This window comes from Eublepharis macularius, chromosome 5, assembly GCF_028583425.1.
Source record: "Eublepharis macularius isolate TG4126 chromosome 5, MPM_Emac_v1.0, whole genome shotgun sequence".
In the NCBI taxonomy this organism is placed as follows: Eukaryota; Metazoa; Chordata; class Lepidosauria; order Squamata; family Eublepharidae; genus Eublepharis; species Eublepharis macularius.
Genome location: NC_072794.1, coordinates 73,396,207 through 73,418,378, shown reverse-complemented (window position 1 = coordinate 73,418,378; position 22,172 = coordinate 73,396,207). Strand labels below are relative to the sequence as shown.

Genomic DNA, 22,172 nt, shown 5'->3' with positions numbered 1-22,172 from the left:
CTCCTATCTGTCCTTTATTTCCCTCCTTTGGGTTAACAGTGGACAGTCTCATGTACGTCAGCATGGTCACAGTCTAGTGATCATTGCAGAAGGATCATAATGAGGTTAAAAGGTGAAACAATGCATAAATAATACTTAAAACACTGGGACCTATAAATAATCTAGACAAGCATCTATCATATTGCTTTGGACTTGTGCTTTTAGCTCACATTTAAACTTGGGGCAGTGTTAGCAAATAATTTTTAACAGCAAGATTATCATTGTGAGTAGGGAATTAGTACTGGCAGGGAAGCTCTTCTGTGAATATTATCTTTATTGAGAGTGACCAAGCATTTAGCTTATATTTACAGCCAGCTCTACCCATCTTTGCCTTCTGTAGTTTCAGAGAATCAGATGGTAGAACAAGCTTACATTCTAATTCCCAAAGGAAAGTTAGTTTACAATTTATGTAGCCAGAGGGCATCAGTGTGTAATGATTGATTCCTAGTTAAAGGTACAGAATGGCTCAGTTTGAACAGGAAAGCAGAATTTTCCTCTATAACTGTGTAAAGAATGTAGTTAACATTTTTACATCATAAAATGTAAATCTCGTTAAAATAATATATATTAATTAAATCTGCACTGAATTTAATGGATTAATAGTGCAATCTTAACAAATAGTATCCTGAAACCAACAGCTTTCCACCTTTCACACCTAGTTCCCCCATCTACTGCTTCTCCAGCTCCATTTAAAAAACTAAACAAACTTTTTAATGGGGCTGCTCCTTCCCCCTTTACTATTCTATTCTAGCTGCTCTGGGATCTTTCAATATCTGGGGATATAATAGAGCCAACCATATTTGGTGACTCCGTGAAAGCAAATGAAGCTGTACTTCCTTCACTTGGAAGCCCTGATAACAGCTCTTGTGGTATCAGAGTGTATTTGGATGTGCATCAGAATATGCATTCAACCACATAACCTTTTGAGAGCAATACTAAGTGTATCTTCCATACTAAGATGTCCATCTGGTCGACTTTTTGCTGGTCTGAACTGTACTGGCTTCATTACAGAAGAACAAAACTGAGAGTACTGATTCAGCAACTAAGGAAACAGGCATGTGTTTTCTCTTCCCCACCAAGGGAACATTTGGGTGCCCTTTTGAACCCGCTCCCTGAAAAAAATCTGAAAATGACATTTTTGAGCGCAAATATAAATACATAAAAAGCCAGTTCCCAAAATCCATCACACATTAGTGTAACTAAGGCTACAGTAGGGGGAGGGAGAAGTAGTTGCCTTCTTCAAGCATAACTTCACTCATTCTGCTTAGGATCTAAGCCAATGTCTTCCGCTGAATTTTACTAGACAACAAAAATGGTTCCATGTGAAATACTGGCTTTAGTAATGTCTGGCTGGTCAGGGAGTGGAAAGAGCAGGAAGGCAAAAAAAGGACTGGAATTCTTCATCCCTCCTCCCCACTAAATCTTGGCAAGTGGTTGAGTGCGGGACTCTAATCTGGAGAACCGGGTTTGATTCCCCACTCCTCCACTTGAAGCCAGCTGGGTGACCTTGGGTCAGTCACAGCCCTCCGGAGCTCTCTCAGCCCCAACAAGGAACATTAGTATTCTAACTTCAGTATTCTTTGTAACCTGCAAACGCTTCCTAGTTCCTTCCCTAGGACCAGGCTGAGACACTCTGAGGCAAAAATATGTTCTTATGTCAGATTACTTGTTGAAAAAGGCATAGGCTTAAGCCACAAGATGACAAGAAGTGACTGCTTTTTTGTGGCATATTTGAATATAGATTAGTTAGAGGTATTGGGACTCTTATTGTATAGGAAGTGTTTTAGCTCTGAAGTAATTGAATGCCTATACCACAGTGAGGGATTTTAGCAGACTTATGCAGGCAATAGGATTTCTGAATATATAATTAGTTAAGATTTCTTTAAAATATTTATATACCACTCTTTTCATTCTCAATGTTTTTTTTTAATTTTTGCAAACAAAACTACATCAAACTGTTAAATTTCAAGAGCCCCAAATAACTCAGGACAGCCCCTCAGGGTTGCATATGATACACATGTCACATTTTAGCTGTGTTATTCAGTAAAATAACATGACATAAACATAAGCGGCAACCAGGCATAATGACATGGTAATTTTTCACGGTCTGTCCACGTAAGATAGGATACTACCAGAACCACATACAAGTCACTGAACTCTTGGAAAAAAGGAATGCAAGTATTCCATCATTTAGTTCAGGCATCACATGCAAAATGACTTGGTCATAAAATTGGTCAAGGTAAACTGGAATTTGAATGTTTGTCTGCAGGCTGAAACTCGATTTCCCAAATGAACCTGTTAAATTAAATCTTAGTTACAAATTAAGTCTGAACCAAGTATGAATTTCATTGCTTTCTTTTGCTATGATGCTACAGAGATCTTTGAATCCCAGATTCCTTCTTCAGTCTAGTCTGCAGAACATGTCAGTCCTCATCTCTAGCTAGGGATTCTTTATTTTTAAACCTGCTCATTCTCATTTGTGACAACATAAAAATACATATAGGATGTGAAATCCCAAATTGCCATTGTAACGTCCACTCTTCAGTTCATGCCATCTTGTCAGAAATGGACTCTGTTGCATTTGATCTCTTGGTGATGGCCATCAGTTCTATTGCTTGTTTAGCTTCTAAAGAACAAAGCATGTTTACCAAATCTTGACTTGAAACAATATTGAAAGTGCAAAGATGCTGGCATTCCCTTGATTTTGTTCCAACTCATTACCACAGCTGTTCAAGGACATTAATTAGGATTAGAGCACATGGAATGTCACTTCATAGATTATAGAAATTACCATAATTTCAGTATCACTTCATTGGAGGCTATATACAGTCAGGATTTGCTTCTAGGACAAATCCCACAAAAGTGACTTCTAAACAATTAATTTTCAGAGTTTGTGAATTGTCATTTTAGTATTTTATTCTACGTTTAGGAAACTGACAGTTTCCTACACTGTAATGATTGTAAACATTTAACCCTCTGAGAAAACGTGTGCCTAGCAGAACAGTTACTTTTGCCATTACTGGCTTTGCCATACATTTTGGTCCAAGTTTTGCATAAAATATAGGTCTTAGCTTTTAAAACCAACCATTCTTCCATTGTAAATCTAGTGCCTATGAAATGTAGACTAAAAGATATTTCCCACACTGACTCCTTAGCTGCTTCTGCTGCCATTGAAACCAATGGGAACATTCTTCTAGATTACACACACAATGCAGCAGACTGTGCCATCCATTTTCCAAACCAAAAACAGCTTTGTACAGAGCTAGCTTGTGAATATACTGAGTTGATCCCAATATATGTCCATGTAAGAAATTATCATGCAACCCGCCCCCCCAAAGGCAACTTTAAAAGGTATATATATCCCTTGTGAAGTTTTGGAAAGTTCCACTATTACAAATATCAACACTTTTTAAAATCACCCAGTGATAGGCTAGCAATTTAGCTTTTTCAGGATGGGTCCTACACCACCTTTCTCGTTGTGTGCTTTTTGCCTATTTTGTAGGCCTCTGCTGCCAAGTGCATTCCTCTTGCTCCTTGAGAGACACAGGGAGCTATCCTAAGCAGGTCTACTCAGAAGTCAGTCTCATGTTATTCAGTGAGGCTTACTCTCAGGAAAGTGCCCTTAGGACTGCAGCCATAGGTACTTCTGCTCGCATGAGATTACATGCCAGAGGAACATGCAAACTGCAGTGGAGGATTACCTCAATGGGCAAAGAACAGTGCAAGTAGAAACAAGGTATAAAACCTTACGCTCATCGCTTTCAAGTACTTCAGGTAAAATTTAGAAGAAGCTCAGACTAACATACATTAACCAAACACAATTTGGGAATTGCTATCAAATATTTCAGAACTGCATTTTTTTCATTTAGCTATATTTTTTCACTGTGTTTTTTCATTGTGTTCCAAGTATGAAATAAGTATAAAAGTAACTTTTAGGCTAACATTATGGATTTGGCATAAATGCAGTGAAAGCCCCCCCCCTCCCTATTTTCTATGCATGACCGTCATAGTAAAGTAGTCATATTTGAGCAGCCCAACAGTGACACCTAGAGGCAAAACATATTTTGGTCAGCACATAGGTCTGAAATTCTATTCAATTTGTAACTGTAGCAAATTTTAATTCAGTCTTAAAACTAGTCCTCCTTTCCTAGTCTTTGCAAGCCTTTCAAATGTGCATTATGAATTACAAGTAGAAATAATGCACACCATTTCACTACATTTAAAATTTTCATGCCCCCTTGTAAAAGCTTTTATTCTGAACATCAAAAAAAGCCACATTGGTTCAGCACAAGAGGCTGAATTTTTATAAATTGGGGCCTTTCCTGCCTCTTTGCTAGCTTACGTGGCTTAACACTGGGCAAGATACTTATTAATTTTTCTACTTGTGAGTACTGTAATCAAGTCAAATCAACAACTTACTTTATTACAGATTTTACCATTTTATAAAACACATGTTTAATTATAGAGATAGCTGTATTGTAATTAATATTTTGAGACAATTGTGACTTTGAGCTTAAATTATATAAAAAACAGTCATTTTTGTATGTGTTACAAAGATTGCTATATGATAAACTACTTTTCAGTTTAATTAAAGTATCATTGTAAATAAGGCTGAATTATTTACTACTTTATGATCATATATTGTGAATGTATTTAAATGTTTTTGCAGTATAAGGATTTAATGAACTTGAAAGCTGCTTCGTTTTATGTGCAAAAAGGTACTTTAAAGTATATTTTAAATTTATTGATTCAGTGAAATCAATTATCTTTAATTTGCACATGCAGGTGGTATCTTTCCCATTTTATTTTGTGTATTGACACTCACTGGTAAGGTGCATATTGTCTAGAATGCATTTTGCAGATGCTTTCTGTACATAAAAAGAATACAGGGACTCAAAACAATGCTGTGCAGTGTACAGCAGAGCCATTTTCGGCTTTGGTGTACTCTACCTTTTTCAGTATTTAAAAAGTGTTTTGAATACTATATTAAGAAGTTTATTGTATAAATAAAGTCACCTTATTGTAAACTATTGTCTGTAGTCTTATTTGTAGGACAGCAAGGCAAGTACTTTAGTTTTGCTAATTTACAGAAAGCAAAATAGGCCCAAAAAACTTGTATTAAAATTTACTCCCTTGTTTCACATTATATGAAGCATTCAAAGTACATTAAAACTGCTGATTGGATTTCATTAGAGATGGGCATGAAACGAACGACGGAACAAAATTCTGAACGGAACAGCTGGTTTGTTTTCAAAGAAATGCGTTCTGTGGGTCTGCGTTTTTTATGGAACAAACGACTTTTCCTACTGTTCCGTTCCGTTGCTGGTTCAGGAAGTCACTTTGCGCCATTCAATCCATTGCCCAGGCAACAGTGGCAGTCTTTTGGTTGCCCCCCAATCTGAGGCCTCCACACTTGATTGGCAGCTGTCCCTGCGAACTAGAGAGCTCCCACTCTGGCCCATCCAGCCAGGAAAAGGGCCAGCCCCTCAAAGTAGCTGGCAGCAGACACTCCAGTTTTTGCCCACTGCGAAGAGAAAATGGCAGGAAAGGGGGGGACCCATGGATCATGTCTTTCCCAGGGTTCAGTCTCTCTGAAACTTGGAGGGTCTTTAGAGGACAGTGAAGACTAGGTCACCTGCAAATTTGGTGGGAATTGGACATTGGGAAAGTCTTGTTTAGTTTGGCTGTGTGCGTGAAGCTGCCTGTTCGGAACCAGCTCAAGTTTGGCTAATCCGTTTTTTTTCCGTTCCATGCCCATGTCTAGATTTCATCCTTCATAACATAAAGACTCCACATGTCAGCCCCCACATTGACAAGCCATCAAAGAACCACAGGGTCTGGGAATTATTAAGCTGTATAAATGACGGAACTTGATCCCCCCCCCCCGCTTATTCTAAGAATGTGGTCCATGAGAGTTTGAAACCATGTTGCATCTTTCAGGCTGTTGTGCTAGTCAGGGCAGTCATCTGCATGACTGTAAGCATTGTTAGTGGAAAAAAATCTACCAAAGAGTTAAGCACAGTTTGAGCTGCTGAAGTTAGTGCCCTTAAGTTATCTAAGACCTATTTAGATAGGCAATGCCTGGGAAGCGTTAATATGGCTTTAATGGAATGTCATCCACCAAATTTTCTAGTTCACAAAAAAATCAAACACACAAAACCTTTTATTACTCCACTCAGCTCATCTCCCTTTTTCATACATTTCTGCAGATAAAAGCACTTTGATTCAATCCAGCAATTAGCACATGGGAAGGAGATTGTGAAACATGTTACCCATCAGAAAAATGTGGTACCCAAACAGTTGTGGTTGCTGGCCCACTTTATTTATATGCCCTCGCCCAGTTGAGGCAAAAGGGAGCATCCTCATTTGGTTACAATTCAGGACTACTATCTTAAGTATAAAACGTGATCAAAAGGCTCAACAGTGCTTATGGTGGTAAGGTTGCATTATTGTTAAAGATGCCATGGGCTAAGAATATTGACAATCCATTTATATGAAGACCAACTGCAGTATATGGAGTGGATCCTACAATGCAAGTGTAAGACAAGTGGGAAAAACTACCCTTCACATAAAAAAGCCATAGGGTCTAACCTTTATTTGTTAATTTCTATATCACCTCTTCACCATGTTCAGTACTTGAGGTGGTTTACAACACAGATATACAATGCAATATATATAAAATAAAATATGCACTTGCAAGAGGGAAAAGTTTCTATGTTCAAGTGATTTTACAGCCCACTTCTATGCACATTCACTTGGAATTAAATCTAAAACTTAAAGGGATCTTTGTGCTTACCATTACAATATTCATGTTCCAATTAAGTCCATAAACTTACCATACCTGCTTGCAAGGTTAACCACTGTAGACAGGTATCTCATGTTTTCCAACTGTCACTTCTGGGGGAGAGAAGGGAATGTAGCAATATGCCATTTACAGCCCACTCAGGGCATGCATATGTTGTGGTGGTAACAAATATCCTGTGAGAAATCACCTTTAGACACACATATTCGCCTGCTGCATAGGACTGCTCTGTGGCTGGGTGAGAGGAGAAAGTGTTTGGCCAAGTAAAGGGCTATTGCCACAGCATTAGGTTCGGTTGCTGTGGATTCCTTTGGAACGGGGGCACAGCAATAAGCTTGGAGAATCCAGCACTTCTGATTAGCCGGGACTCTTCGCCATGCATGGCAGCTAATTAATCTTATACTGTGCTACAAACACATACTATTGTGATTTTTTTTTCTTTATAAGCAGGCAATGTTATAACATATATCATTTTTCCAGTGTTTCTGAACCTTTGTGAACATTCCCTTTCACTATTAATGCCGAAACATTAATAAGTAAACATCTCTAGCCTTTTATAACAACTGTATACAGTACAATTATATATTTGGCTGGATTTCTGAAACTGATCTGCTAGACTTCATTTGAATCTAATTTTTAAACGCACAAAGAGCATATGTGGCAAATAATGCATAAACTAAGCTTCTAATCTTTACGTCCAAGTGGCATTTTTTCATTAAAAAAAACAGAATTGGTTTGGTGCTTTAAAGTTAGACCAAGGAAAAAAACTTTCAACAAAGATTATTTCCAATTTTAGGCAACCAGGCATCAGGTCATTTAAAATATCTCATATATTTAAGCAAATCCCAAGCAATCCTCTGGCAATTACATGTCCAATAATCGAATGAAGAAATTTAAGTAGAAAATGTTTCACAGATACAGCCCACAGCAGCAGTTTACTGCTGGTAAATTCATATTTCTTTCCATAAATGGATAGGGTGAACTGCTTGCATGCAAGACAGAACTATAGTAATTCCCACTCACATTCTAGAACATACTAATCCAAGCAAAGAAGTTACAAAACAGGGCAGTAGTCTTCATTCTTCAAAAGGTAAGATCTTCTACATATGTCAGTTCAAACTGAAAGGACAAGTCAAGAAGGAATTCTGCTTCTTAGGTATTCAAGCACAGCAGCTGTCCCCTTGGCAAGAATGGCTGCTCGAGGAGTCCGGAAAGGGTTGCCTTCTAGCAAAAGTGTCCTAGTGGAAGGACCAGAAACCAGTTAGAATTATTGTTCATAAACTCATGTGCCCAGAACCCTTGGGCATAAATTTTTTTTAAAAAGCCTTCTCTGTATTCCTTCAGCAAAATTTAAAGAAAAGCTAGATGTAAGTGACACAATTTGAAAAGCCTCTTTAACCCTAGCAGCTGCATATTAGATATAAAAGATAAGGGTAAGCCATCTTTCAGTGACAACTGTACTAGAGAACTGAATCTTCACTAACCTTCCATTACATCATGAGATCTTGTAAGTACTGTATCAGACAAATAAGCCCCTTCAACGTTTAGTGATAAACTGCAGCCACCATACCTTAATATATGTTTTATCACCTTCACAGAACAAGGCAAAACAAGATAAGTAAGTTTGAGAGAAGGCTCCTCTCCCTTTTAGGATGTCGTTTACAATCCTGAAGAATAGACCCACACCATAAGGAGCACTGTCCCATATGGTAAGGAAGCTAGCACATTCAAACATACTCCAAGATCATCACTGAGTTGGATCCAATGCAGCTTTTCTGCAGCTGCAAGGTCTTTCACCCACAGAGTACAATTTTTGCAGCTCCCACCTGCAGCAGCCCGGAGGGCATTTCTGGCTGCCATGAGAGAACTGAGCTGCAGTCACACTCCGTGGCAGAAGTCTTTGCATCCACAGAAACACCGCACTGGATCCAACCCACTATGTTGTACCTGTACAGAGGGACAGATGGGAGCTCACTCATATTTAACCAAAAGTACAATTCTAGGAAGCAGAATATTATCAAACTCATCATCCTATCTGTTGCTTTAAGTATGTGCTCCTATGTACAACCTGTTGCTTGAAGTATGATCCTACTGGGTAGTTCTAATGGCAGTCCGAGAACTGCTTATGCTCCCGGCATTTCTTCAACTCTGTATTGGATTTCTGCTAATGTTATGTCTTTGTAAACTTGCATTTATATATCCTATTGCATGCTTACTGAAATGTCCTTGATATTGACTGTACTGATCTCACACTATGTAATGTGCCTTGAGTCTCAGTGAGAAAGGTGGACTATAAATGATATTAAATAAATAAATAAAAGACTATGTAACACATATTTTCAAAACTATGGCCAAATGAAATAAGCAGAAAAAAACAAAGTGAAAGTTATTTCATTTACAAACATTTGTACTGTTTCATTACAGCATTTCCTGGAATTAAAAAAAACCTGAAGGATTTTAAATTAAGAGATACAAACATATGCTATCCAATGATCACTAGGATTAGTCACCTGAGATTGATACAGTCCCCAAGTTCTGGAGGTATTTGCAATAAATCATTATTCTGAAGATCTAGGGTAACAAGCTTATCAATCTTCTTTATCTGGAGAGGTTCAAGAGATCCAACCTGATTATTAGCAAGGAGGATTGTTTCAAGAGTTGGGATCCGATAGAGGACACCTGGAAATATTTTAAACCTATAAATAAAACCCACATGTGCATCATTAATACCATTACAAGTAAAATGTTAAGACAAAAGTGATACAGAATCTACAGACAACGGTCAGAAAAGTATGTTAAAGTTTTTACCAATTTTTTTTTACTATTTTGCCTCACAAGTTGGGCAGAACAGCATGCCTCATAACGGTAGTTCACTTTAGAGAAAAGGACACTGACACTAATATGTAAAAGTGCTGCTCATTCTACCAAGGAAACACACTGCATAAGTACAGCCACTGCATTCACCTGCTAGACTTTCCAGCAACTACATGGTAGCTGAGAGCTAACCATCTTGGGCACTTTAAAGAATCTCTGCATACAGGCTACACTTATAATAGAAAGTGAGAGTAAATTGGTCAGTGGCATGAACACTACAAAAATAGTCTAAGACTTCTGAAACACACACAAAGAATGCTACTCCTTATAATAGATATAAATTATATAAACAGTAGACTATTTAAAACTGTTAGAAAGCAGATAAATAATTTCTTCTTGTAATGTGTAAATCTTATTAAGTCTGCACGATCAAAAGAAGTCAGCTGCACCAGATGAGAAGCTTCTCTGATCTGGTGTGTTGACCAGTAAAACAGAATTTTAGAAGAACTATAAAGGGAACATTGTGTTCCAACATATATGAGCAGGGACTTCTAGTTCTATCATTTAGATGGTTCACAGAAACAGAAATATCCTACAAGTTTCCATCCCCAATATGCTACTGCTTACATGGGTGAGCTCCTAAACATACTGAGTATTTCAGGATGAAAAAAGGGAATGTCACTTAATTCCACAAAATGTGTTTTACATCACAATTTTGTAGCTTCCCTTCCCAAGCACAATTCTCAATACATGTACCACCACCATAAAGCATAATACCATAAAACTAATTCTATTAAAACGTGGAAGCATAACTATATCTAAAGCGAGGAGGGGGAAAGCAAAAAGAGGGAAAGAAAAAAAAGAAAAAGAACTCCAAAACTATATAAAGAACAAGAAAACTGGGTGAAAAGAAGATTCTAATTTTTTAAGAGCCAGGACTAGAGATGGGCACGATCGGCACTACGATAGAAAAATACCTACGATAATGGCGTTTGCGCGATCGGGACCCGGCGGATCGGTGCCATCCACGGCAACCGATTCAACGTTCGAGGGGGGGCTTCATTGGGGCTTGATCGGGGTGATCGGTATCTGATCGGAGATCCAGTCACTCCAGCGCCAGTAATCTATTCCCCTGGCAACGGAGCCAGGGGAATGCCTGAGCTGAGTTTGCCCTCCTTCTGTCACCCTGGAAACCCGAATGGAAGCCCAGCTTGCCTTGATCAGCAGGGCTTCCTTCCAACCACAGAGCAGCAATGCACTCACCAGTTGGGAGAAGACAGCCAGGGGAGGGAGGGGGAAGGGGGTGTTCTGTAGCCATGGGCACTCCAAACGTTTTTTTGCTTTTTAAAAAAACGGGGCTTTGTAGGAGGAATGGCTGTTTTTCTGTCTGTCACTCTGTTTTTAACCTGCTTTTAAAACACTGTATTTTGTGGGAAAACCTCATTCACGGCTCTGTGTGTGTGTTTAAAATATGCTTTTGGAAGACTGGCTGCTTGCTGAAAATTGGGTGGGGAGGAATGGAGGATTCTGTCCCTGCTTTTTTTTAAACGCTGGCTGAAACATGTTGACGGGGTGTCTCTCTCTCTCTATTTGGAGAGGCAGGGACGGGTTAAAAACTCCCCCCCTCTGTTCTGTGTGTGTGTGTGTGTGTGTGTGTGTGAATGTCCCCTCCCTGAGGGGAGGTGGCTCGTCGCCAGGTTAAAAACTCCCCCCCCGCTCTAAGTGTCTCTCTGTGTGTGTGTGTGTGTGTGTGTGTGTGTGTGTGTGTGTGTGTGTGTGTGAACGTCCCCTCCCCATGCCCGCCGGACCCGGAGATCGCTGCCACCACCCACCTACCCACATAGCTGGGAACAGCGGGGTGTCCCTCCGCTTTGGCTTCCCCGATCCCCAATCCACAGATCGGAAACGAGAAATGACTGGTGTGGATTGGTGATTTGGGGTCGTCGCTGGCGCCAATCCCCGATCAGCTTGATCGGTAATTTTTTTTGGATCGTGCCCACCTCTAGCCAGGACCCCAGTTGTGATTCTAAAAGGTAGCCCGGCTGACAACTTAGGAGACACTACTGAAAAAAAACACAAACATGACAGATGATGGGGACTATGAAGGTTATCTTGGACCTTGAACTAGAAAAGCAGGCAGGTAGATATTCCTTCAAACTGAAAGTAAAAGACCAATGTATTTAGTACACTTATAAACAGCCTTGCAAGAGCGCTTACCTGTTAAAGGCAAGATTTATTATTTGCAGTCTTGCCAGTACTTCCATTTCATCAGGCAAAGATGTCAAAACGTTATTTCTAAATTGTAAAATAAAGCAACCAAACCCCCAAGCATTAGTTGTTAATTAAAATTGGTATTGACAGTGTTTGTCATTTTTTACCCTATGGCAATTAAACAAGTTAAAGAAAATTGATCTAATCATTTCACTTTTTACCTGTTAAAACTGTTTGTGACAGCATCAAGAAAAATAATGAAATCTTTATTAGCAGCTTAGTACATGGAATTTAACTGTACTTATGGTTCAGTCAATTGCACTAAGGTAAACTGTCTCAGCACATCAACTTCTATGACTTATAACAGTGTTCATAATACAAAATGCATCAGCCACAGTGGGGTGCACTGGAAGCACAAGGAATAGACACAGAATGTAACATTGCAGTTCCCCAAATCTGGTACTGCAAATCTGGAAGAGAAAGGAGGCAAAGACCAGCAACTTGGTATGGGCTGGGTAAGTTGAATGCATGAAGTATTACTCAGAAGACGGATGAGTCATTTGAACTGGGTCTAAATTCCACTTTAATTTAAGGAAACTCAGACTAGATCATCCCTACAAACAATGTGATTCACCAAGCTGTAACCTATTGGCCACATATCAGAAGTCATTATGTACCCCTTCCTCACTTTTGCAGATATAGGTAGGCAACAAGACCCGGTATATGAGCTCTGCTGAGCCACCAACAAAAAACTGCTGGACCAAGTTTGGTAATGTGGGTCACAAGTTGTGAAGGTCTGATCTTGAACAACTGTGCTGTTGTGGTTAGCAAGCATGTTGAACTAGGACTGGAGAAACCCAGGCTCCTCACTCAGCCATGAAGCTCAGCTGGATGACTTTGGATGAACCGAGTTCTCATCCAGGCCTACCCCAGAAGATTATTGAAGAGAGAAACACGAGGAAACAGAAAATTATGTATGTCATTGAGCTCCATGGAAAGCAAGCAGCATAAACATGTTGGTATAGATAGCCATTTTGTATCTGTAACAATTTGGCCACAGTTCAGAACTTTACATCTCCCACTGGGTCAGCCTCCTGCAATTTTCTTCTCATAAACAGTCTTATCCTTTCTTATCTCAATCATTTTATTTTTACACCTATTTAGCTAGAGAATACATTACATTTACTCAGACATTACAGACATAATTTATTGTTACTGTTAATCTGACATCTGAAAAAAAGTTTAGCACTTCCTTGGCTACATCAGCTAACATTCCAGCGGTTTTATTGATCTATTTTGAGGCAATTAACACCACAAAATAGCAGCTGAATACGATAATACATACAACGAATAAAAATAGTATCAGTGAAGGAAAATCTAAATCACAAAATCCTTTGTTACTAGTTAGCAGCAAGTTCCTAAAAAACTGTTAAATCAAGTGGCTACAAATACATTAACTACTTTTCCATATTTCCTTCCCAAGTCTTGTTATTCCCCCGCCCAGTTCTTTCTTCTCCCCTCCCCTAGTTCTTGATCTCAGCTTCCTATCTACCCAAAGGTTGCTCCTCCCCAGATAAGGATAAGCCACTCAGTTCTCCTTCCCCCACCATCCTTTCATCCCTTCTTTCCCAAGTAATCTGTTATTACAGGGTTGAACTCTATAAGGTGCTCTAAGCTTCAATATATGCATTAGAAACAATGAACACTTACCTGACATCCAAATGTGTCAATCTGCGAAGCATACAGAGCTCCAGGGAAACAGAAGAAAGCTTATTGAAACCAAAACTGATATCACAGACAGATTCTTTAAGCTCCACAATTCTGCAGACAATTACAAAACAATAAGTAACTTAGATCTTAAGGCTGGAGATGTCTGCCAAAGCAAGATTTTCCTGGATCTGGAGCCACTTCAAATGCCCACTGATTAAACTAGACTACCTTCATTATGTTATACAGAAATATCTGAGAGCCACACTTCAATGCTAAAATTTAATCTCATCCACCACAAGTCAGCAAACAAGCATTGTGAAGAGCCTTCACAAAATTGGACCGCTGCTGTTAATTTAATCAAAACTCAGGAAACTTAGAGTGAAACATAACATATATATTGTTATCCTGTACCCCAGTTCATTGGGTTTTTAAGGTTGCGCATAATACCAGCCATGTTGTTTACAAACCAACTTTCGTTGCTTAATATCTCATGCAAACTAACTAATAGCCTAATACTAAAAGACCACCAAAGAATAGCTTTTAGTATAGAATAACTCCCACCAAGATAAAATGGAGGAGAGGAGAATGATGTAAGCTGCTTTGGTTCTGCACTTGGGAGAAAGGTGGAGTATAAATGAAGTAAATAAATAAATATAGCTGAGGAGGGAACTACAAGGTAGGCTGGCTGATGGGTGGGAAGGACAGAAAAAACAGGGAAAAGGAAGAGGCTATGGCAGCTTTCAGGGAAGGGAAAGAGGAAATAATGGGAGGGGAGAAATGCCCTCCGCAAGTCCTTTAGCATGTCCTACTTGTATGAGTATATTTGGTTGTATTTTATCCAACGTATAGTACTGGAGAGGGGAATCTACTTTGTTACCAAACATACCTGGAAAACATTTTTAAAGCAATCTATTTTCATCATCTTCTAGTACGCCTACATAACTACTTAAAAAGTCTGTCAACATCAATATATCTTAAATTATATCCTTTGAAGTAAATATAAATACAACTGAAAATGATAGATTTCGTCACAAGACTCGTGCCTAAAACATTTGACTGCATTAAATCTAGTACCTTCCTGGAATTTCAGTCAGACGATTCTTGCTGAAGTCCACAGTGGTTACTGGATTGTTTCCTACTGCATTAAATACATCATCTGGAATTATAGTTGCTTGTTTCTCACTAAAAAAAAAAAATTAAAAAATTAGCACAGAAAATGTTTACTGATAAGTATAATTTACTAGACAGTTCCTTCTTTGATAAAACATAGTAGGAAATTCAGATCTGCCAGCTGAATCCTCTGCTGGAAATCAAAGACCCTGTAGTGAGTCATTCATGCCTTAAGAATGGAATAAACTACTTGCAATATGCTCTATGTGGTTCTGCCTATTACTTGGATTTTCTACCAGAACGCTTTAGGTGCTAGCTTTGGCCCTAAATCAGAAGTCTGCACCTATGGCTCTTGAGCAAAATGAAATCAGAAAGGAACAAAAAACAGAACTCTAGAAAAGAAAAGTAAATCTTTTGGTTAAGGTATAGTGGAGGAGTAGGCGGTATGCTACAGTAACCAGTATATGAGGGGAAAGGCAGACAAATATTTTTATAGGACTAAGGAACTTCTTAGAGATGCTTTACAGAAAAGGAAATGTTAGAAGTGAACAGTTGCCAGTAATCTAAGTGAAAAGCATGTGCAGATTTAATTCCAGTGCACTTGAACAAGTGCGAAACAATCACCAGTGTCTGGGCTGCAGAAACCTTATGGATTATTAATCAACACGTCAATTACCAATAATGGCAAGCTGCATATTTTCAGTTATGCAAAGGAACTTGCTTATCCTGGCTGTTCATTGATTATTTGTTCTGAATGTTCTTTCTCTCTCTTAGCTTCCTGTAAATTGGTGAAAACATTTCTATTTTAGATTGCTTTCTATAATCAATCCAGAAGAACAACCCATTAATAATGAACAACCTTTGATAATCAAGGTTGTTTGTCATAATGAGTTCTGCTGACCTTGCTCTTGGCTATTTTGTGCCCCAGTTTTCTTTATAAAATCTGTAATACTGATGTATATATTTTAACTGAGTTTTGTAAAGCAACTAATATTTTACTTTTTGTAAATTGTTTTGAAATTTTTGGATGAGAAACAGAACAAACATTTTGTAGATAAGTAAAACAAACATTTTGCCTTGAAAACCCTACAGGGTCGTCAATAGTCGCCTGCTACTTGACAGCACTTTGTATCACCAAAACAAACAGGAAAGCTGTTGGACTTTCATAAAACCCTTTGAAGAGTGACTTCCCATTTATACTTAAATATGAAATAGATTAAGGCTTAGACTCCATCACAATAGCCCACAAAGAAAGTTAGAAAAAAAAGGAGTGACATTTCATTTTCTAGTCTTAGCAACTATGGCTACTAAACAGAATAGCTATCTCAGCCAGAGTACCAGACAGCAACTGGCACATATTAGAGTTGCAACTAGTGCCTAAGAAAGCTATTCCTCGAAAGATTGTCATCTTCAGATCCAAAGTAAATCTATTTCTGAACTTTTGGTAAAAAAAACCAAATCGATATTTCATTGCAGTATCAAAACCCAGAAAGTTTGACAAACTTTTCAAGCATGCATACTATAAAGCACTTAAAATGAAAACAATCAAAGTTTTAAGCAAATGGCAATTTGTGATAAGAGAAGTGAGAAGATGTAAGAAGTGCCTGTGTTCCCTTGGCTGTAAGCAGTCAGCCCAGCGTCCGCCATCTTTAATAATAATAATATGGCTACCTGTGATATAAAAATCACAAGGCCCCTGGATTTAAAATGGCAGTTTGGATTGCAGCCAGGGGAATCCCAGCGAACAGTTGCTGAGTCCTGCCCAAGAGATCAAGGCATGAATGTGGAGAGATTCGCAGTGATTAGTTTTACAGTCTCCCCAGTACCTAAAGGAATCCAGAGCAACAAAGGTCTCACAGAGTCATCCCACTTTACACATTCCTTTCCCTCCTTCCATGATGAGATCTCCTGTCCTTGATTAAGGAGCTAATCAAATGGCACTCATAAGTATTTATAATTCACTCCTGGGAAGGTACATTCTCCAACTAAAGTAATCAACTTAGCTCCGGTGGGCTTCATTAACCGACTACCCTTTTGTGCAAAGCTGGAACAGGTTTTACATTCTTTTTCACACACCCCGGCAGCTACCAATCAAGGTAATCAAACCTTTTGTTACTCCCAGGAACTGACCACTGGAGCCTTTGTTCCAACAGCAGGGTGGACTCTCCCAACTCAAGGCACGTTTTGCTCTATAAGAAGGGTGCCTTGGAAGCACTCAAATTAAGCATGTGTACTAGATCCTAAGCACTGTTCCCTTGAGGTTACCCTAAACCTCTTGCTCTCTCTCAGTGAAGGATACTGGACATTTGAAGCTCCTCTCTTCTCCTGTGGACTGGACTACTCTTCAGGATAGGTGGATATACTTATTCTCCTCTCTCTATCCCAACTTCTGGCTAGCTTCCTAGGACTCTCTGTGTGTGTAACCATTTTTCCCTGCATTTCTGTGTGTATGTGCATGCATTTTTCCCTTCTAATAAAATATTGTTATTTGAACTTAAGCATCAGCCTCATTTTCTATTTTGGATGGGACCCCATAGACACTGGTGAACAAGATCCCGTAGTTACTGGCCTCCCACATAGCTATCTTCCCCCCACAAATTCTCTTACTCGCAAGGACACCAATTCCGGTAACATGGTTCCTCCTCTTAATAAGGACTAGGAGACTGATTGTGTTTGATCTATGCCAGGAACAGAAAAATAAGATTAGTTTTCCTTTACAGTTTTACAGGCATGTAAGCTTAAAATGTACTTACTTATAATATAATGTTTTTAATGCAGTAATAGCATGCAGGTTGATCTTCGAGTGACCTGGCAGAGTCATTGCTGTCACAGGCAGTTCTCCATTTGAATTAATTTCATCATCATCTAAGGAAAACAGAATTATACATGTTTATCATTTTACACATATCAGACCTACAAAATTGTAAAACATAATAAAGTGTAGCTAAACAGTTATATTATTTATTTAGATCTCATTCCACAATCAGACTGTGCGTCACATTTACTTTAAATAACTTTAATGTATCACATTTGGAGTACCATCCTATACCTCTCTATCCAGAAACACCCCACTGAGACCAGAGTGCACAGGATCTCAAAAATCCCAAACCAGACCTTCAGAAAATGTTCATGGCAAAATTAAGGTGCTTGTTCCCCGCCACGAGCTCCCTCTCCCAAATTCCACTGAGTTCCCTCCTGTTCACCTTTTCTGCAGCTTACTCAGCCCCAAATTGCTACTGCTTCAGCACAATTTAATGGTAAAAAGTAGAAAGAGAGAAAGGAAGCATGGGTACATCTCAGTAAGAAACAGAGGCATTCCTAAAAGCTTAACTACTTTAGTGAACTTTTGATTTATTTTTTGCAAAAGCAGATACAAACAATTATAAAATTTCCCTCATCTCATGCAGTGCTGGGGTGGTGGGGGGAACAGTGATTTATGAAATACACAATCCAGAACTTTGAGAGACTAGGGATGTCGAGCACCCCCTACTGGCTTGGCCCACATTCTGCTTGACTGTCATGAGCTGGCAGACAATTTTTGATGAGCAGTTAAGCTGCTCATCCTATGTGATCAGGTGGACATCTTCCTTCCCTCACCACTGAGGCATGCCGCCAATTGTTTAAAGAAAATATAGAGTTAAATGAACACATGAAGCTGGCTTATACCAAATCTGACCAACCTATATCAGTATTGGTTAATCAGAGGTATTCTGGAACTTCCTAAATGTAAAAACAACTGCAGTTGTAACCCTCAAGGTCGGTTTTCATTCATTAACAGATATCGCAAAGGTTGCAATCATAAACTTCCTGATGACTTTTTGTCACAGAGATCCATCCTGTAGTTTTGCCTCTTTAGTATGGAGTGAAGCATTTATCAGTAAATGAAAAAAGTAGAATAAAAAGAAATCAACAGTGCAAGATTCTCTCTCTCGACCATACTGTCGTACAATCTGCAAAAAAACAGGGAATTAGTCATGCAAAGGTTTTGTGATATAAACTACCAGAGCATCCACGCCCTGGCACAAACTTCATTCACCTTTACACCTGGACCTAAATTTCATAGTTCTTTAACAAATCTAAGTATCCCAAAATATAAAAAGGTGAAGGTAGTCTCCTGTGCAAGCACCGAGTCATTACTGACCCATGGAGGGACATCACATCACGATGTTTTCTTGGCAAAACTTTTGTTACGGGGTAGTTTGCCATTGCCTTCCCCAATCATCTACACTTTACCACCAGGAAACTGGGTACTCATTTTACCGACCTTGGAAGGATGGAAGGCTGAGTCAACCTTGAGCCGGCTACCTGAACCCAGCTTCCACCAGAGTTGAACTCAGGTCGTGAGCACAGCTTGGGCTGCAGTACTGCAGCTTACCGCTCTGTACCACGGGTCTCTTAGCCCAAAATTGTCAAGCCTGGCTAGAGGACTCTCTCAGACTCTTCACTTCATCAGACACAGCCGTAAGTTGAAGGTCTTTATTAGGAATCCATACTAGTAGAGCACAGTACAGAGTAATTGACTGTAATGGCAAAGTCAAGTTTTCCCCGAGAGGTCATACCTCCAGTCCCCTCCCCCCAGTCCAAATAAGAGTCAGTTGAAGTTGGCGTGAAAGTCCTGAAAGAGATGCAGAGCTGAAATTCCCAAGGTCTGTTCCCACGCCGCTCCAGCTGCACTGATAACATCACTTGGCCCAAGCAAAGCAAGATACAGTGAAGGAGGAAGCTACCCCATTACTAGGGGTGTGCGCTTCAGGTTCACGATTTGGAACAAACCCCCGAATTGAGCCCGATTCGTAAAGTTTTGGTATTTCCAAATCAGGGCCAGTATGATGGCGCCAATTCGGAAATACCGTATCAAAGTTTTCCGAAGCAATTTGGGTTACTTTGGGTTGGTTCGGGGCCTATTTAAAGGGCTCCCTCCCACACTACTCCACTTACCTGGGACAGCAGTGGCAGAGGCTGTGGCTGCGGCCTTCCCCACGGTGGTGGTGTCAGCTGTGGCCTTCCCCACCGCCCAGCTGGCTGCTGTGGAGGCAGAAGAGGTGGTGCGGGTGGCAGAGACGCCAGCTGCGGCCTTCCCCACCACCCTGCTGGCCACTGCGGAGGCAGAAGCAGCAGCATGGGGGTGGAGGCACCAGTTCTGGCCTTCCCTGCCACCCTGCTGGCCGTCGCTGTGGCAGAGGTGCCTGCTCCAGCCTTCCTTGCTGCCCAGCTGGCCACTGTAGAGGCAGAAGTGGCAGCATGGGAGTGGAGGCACCAGTTCTGGTCTTCCCTGCCACCCTGCTGGCCATCGCTGCGGCAGAGGTGCCTGCTCCAGCCTTCCCCGCCGCCCAGCTGGCCGCTGTGAAGGCAGAGGAAGTGGCGTGGGCAGTGGAGAAGCCGACTCCTGCCTTCAGGATAGGTAAATGAGGTTGGGGGAAGGAGGGCCCAGTGGGGGGTGGGGGGCTTGGTAACAGTTCCCCCCCTCACTTCAGTATGCTCCAAATAATTATGAAGCATACTGAAGCGATTCCAATAACCTGAATCACACCCCTACCCACTACCCATCTCCCCAGTAGCAATACATTTATAGGTATGGCAGGCAGGCTGACCTGCCTGACAAAAATATAGAAGAGCTTTTAATTTAGCACATTGTAATGTTTTCCGATCAGCAATACTTCAGGGCCATTACAATTATGTCTCTTTGAACAACAATTCATGACCTTGTGATGCAAGAATTTGTGTGGCTGTATTTTGTGTGGTGCTATAATTGTTATAAGCATGCTAGGGATGATGTCATTGATCCACTTCTGACTACAGTACCAGGCCACTCAGCAGAACAGCTAGCTACCCTTCTTCTTGCTGGGGAAAATGTACACAACAAAGTGGCAATTTTTAAAATGTAGCCACTGAGAAGCTGTCCAGGATGGTGTAATAACTTTGTTAAACAACATGATAATAATTGCTATGTTGTTTATATTTTAAAGGTCTGTTGATAATGCAATAAATTGTTGTTGCTGTTGTTACTCGTGTAACACCAAATATAAAAAAGTATTATCTACTCAGACTGGCAGCTGTTCTCAAGGGTTGCAGGCAGAGGTTTTTTGCTTCATCTATTGTCTGATCCTTTTTAACTTGAGATGCTGGGGATTGAGCCTAAGACCTTCTGCATGCCAAAAAGATGCTCTACCACACCACAGCCCATCTCTTAGGTTGTCTTACTATTTCATAATTTTTTGTATTTGTTAAGTACCAATGGTTGCTAATCTGTGTATGTTGACTGTAGTTCAATCGATGTGTGTTCTTGTATAGCCATGTGAGAGTTGTTCGTCATCCACCCAAACCTGGTTACTGAAAATATGCTTTAAAATATGCTTTTCTACTGTAAAATAATAAAGGAATGTGTTTCAGATGGAGCATACACATGACAAGAGACTGTGAATCAAAAACAGTTCCATTCTTGGATAAATCCTTCCATGTGATTACTGACTTTTCGGAAGTTCTGGCACTTCCTGAAAACTGAATATATCATTTACAAGACTACTGTGATGGGCTGTCTTCATGCATGGTGCGTTGTGACTTAAAACATGACCGAAAGGCAGAGAGAAATGAAGCTCCTCCTCCCTCCCACTACTGCAGAGCTGTTTGCCACCACGCTCAGGTAAGAAAGTAGCAAGGCATAGTGATCTAAAGCATGGCTCATGAGTGAGCACAACTGTCAATCCCAATACACTTACCTGTCAAACATACTCACTATGAACTCTGTGGCATCCGTAATTGTGGCTATAATCAAATAATTATGATTGCAATATTCACATATTTGCCTAAATTCAGTTTTTGAAGTTACAAAATTATTAAAATAGTATCTAAGCACCAATTCTTATGAATATTCAACAGCCCATTTTACTATAAATATAGATCTAAACACTTGTCTATTTAGAATTAGAGACAACTAGCTTCTTTTGATATACATTAATAAACTACCTTGAACTGTGTGGACAACAGGGAAAGGGTATATAAGCAAACAGATGTGGATGAGCTTTCGAGAATCAAGTTCTCTTCGTCAGATGCCTGAATGTCATTTCTAGTCACAGCAAGAGAAATGGTTAATACACAATCAAAAGTTTTTATACCTGTTCCAAGGATAGACTTAAATGGAACCTCCTATTCATCAGATAGGACATTTACCTTGTATTTTACTTCTGAGGTACTTCAGGATTTCTTGTGTTCCTTTCTAAATTGGAAAAAATAAATGCACATAAACACTTGTCAACTGTCACATCTACTGATACCAAGAGGCTGAGAAATTATTTCAGACAATAATCATAAGTACTTACATGTAGAACATCCCTTCTAATTGTTCTTAAAGGGTTTCCTTCCAAAGCTAGGAATTTCAGCTGAGGCAAGTTCCCTAGATTATAAGGAAGCCTGCAAAAATAAAGTTCCTTTCAGAATTTATCTTCAAACAAGAATGAAAGAGTCAGAGCAAGTAATACCTCATGAATAA

The 22,172-nt window shown here is 39.7% G+C and overlaps 1 protein-coding gene across 2 annotated transcripts in view; it reads right to left on the bottom strand.

Annotated features, from left to right (window-relative positions):
- Nucleotides 1-6,619: 6,619 nt before the first annotated feature.
- LRRC40 (leucine rich repeat containing 40) overlaps nucleotides 6,620-22,172 on the bottom strand; it is a 33,593-nt gene continuing 18,040 nt past the window's right edge. For both annotated transcript variants that reach the window (XM_054981130.1, XM_054981131.1), the window contains exons 8-15: nucleotides 22,003-22,093; nucleotides 21,854-21,899; nucleotides 17,440-17,551; nucleotides 14,651-14,758; nucleotides 13,577-13,687; nucleotides 11,873-11,950; nucleotides 9,352-9,537; nucleotides 6,620-8,079 (exon numbers count right to left, since the gene is read on the bottom strand). In XM_054981130.1, the coding sequence (XP_054837105.1) occupies nucleotides 7,974-8,079; nucleotides 9,352-9,537; nucleotides 11,873-11,950; nucleotides 13,577-13,687; nucleotides 14,651-14,758; nucleotides 17,440-17,551; nucleotides 21,854-21,899; nucleotides 22,003-22,093 (838 nt within the window). In that variant the 3' untranslated portion in view covers nucleotides 6,620-7,973. The remainder of the gene's footprint in view (nucleotides 8,080-9,351; nucleotides 9,538-11,872; nucleotides 11,951-13,576; nucleotides 13,688-14,650; nucleotides 14,759-17,439; nucleotides 17,552-21,853; nucleotides 21,900-22,002; nucleotides 22,094-22,172) is intronic.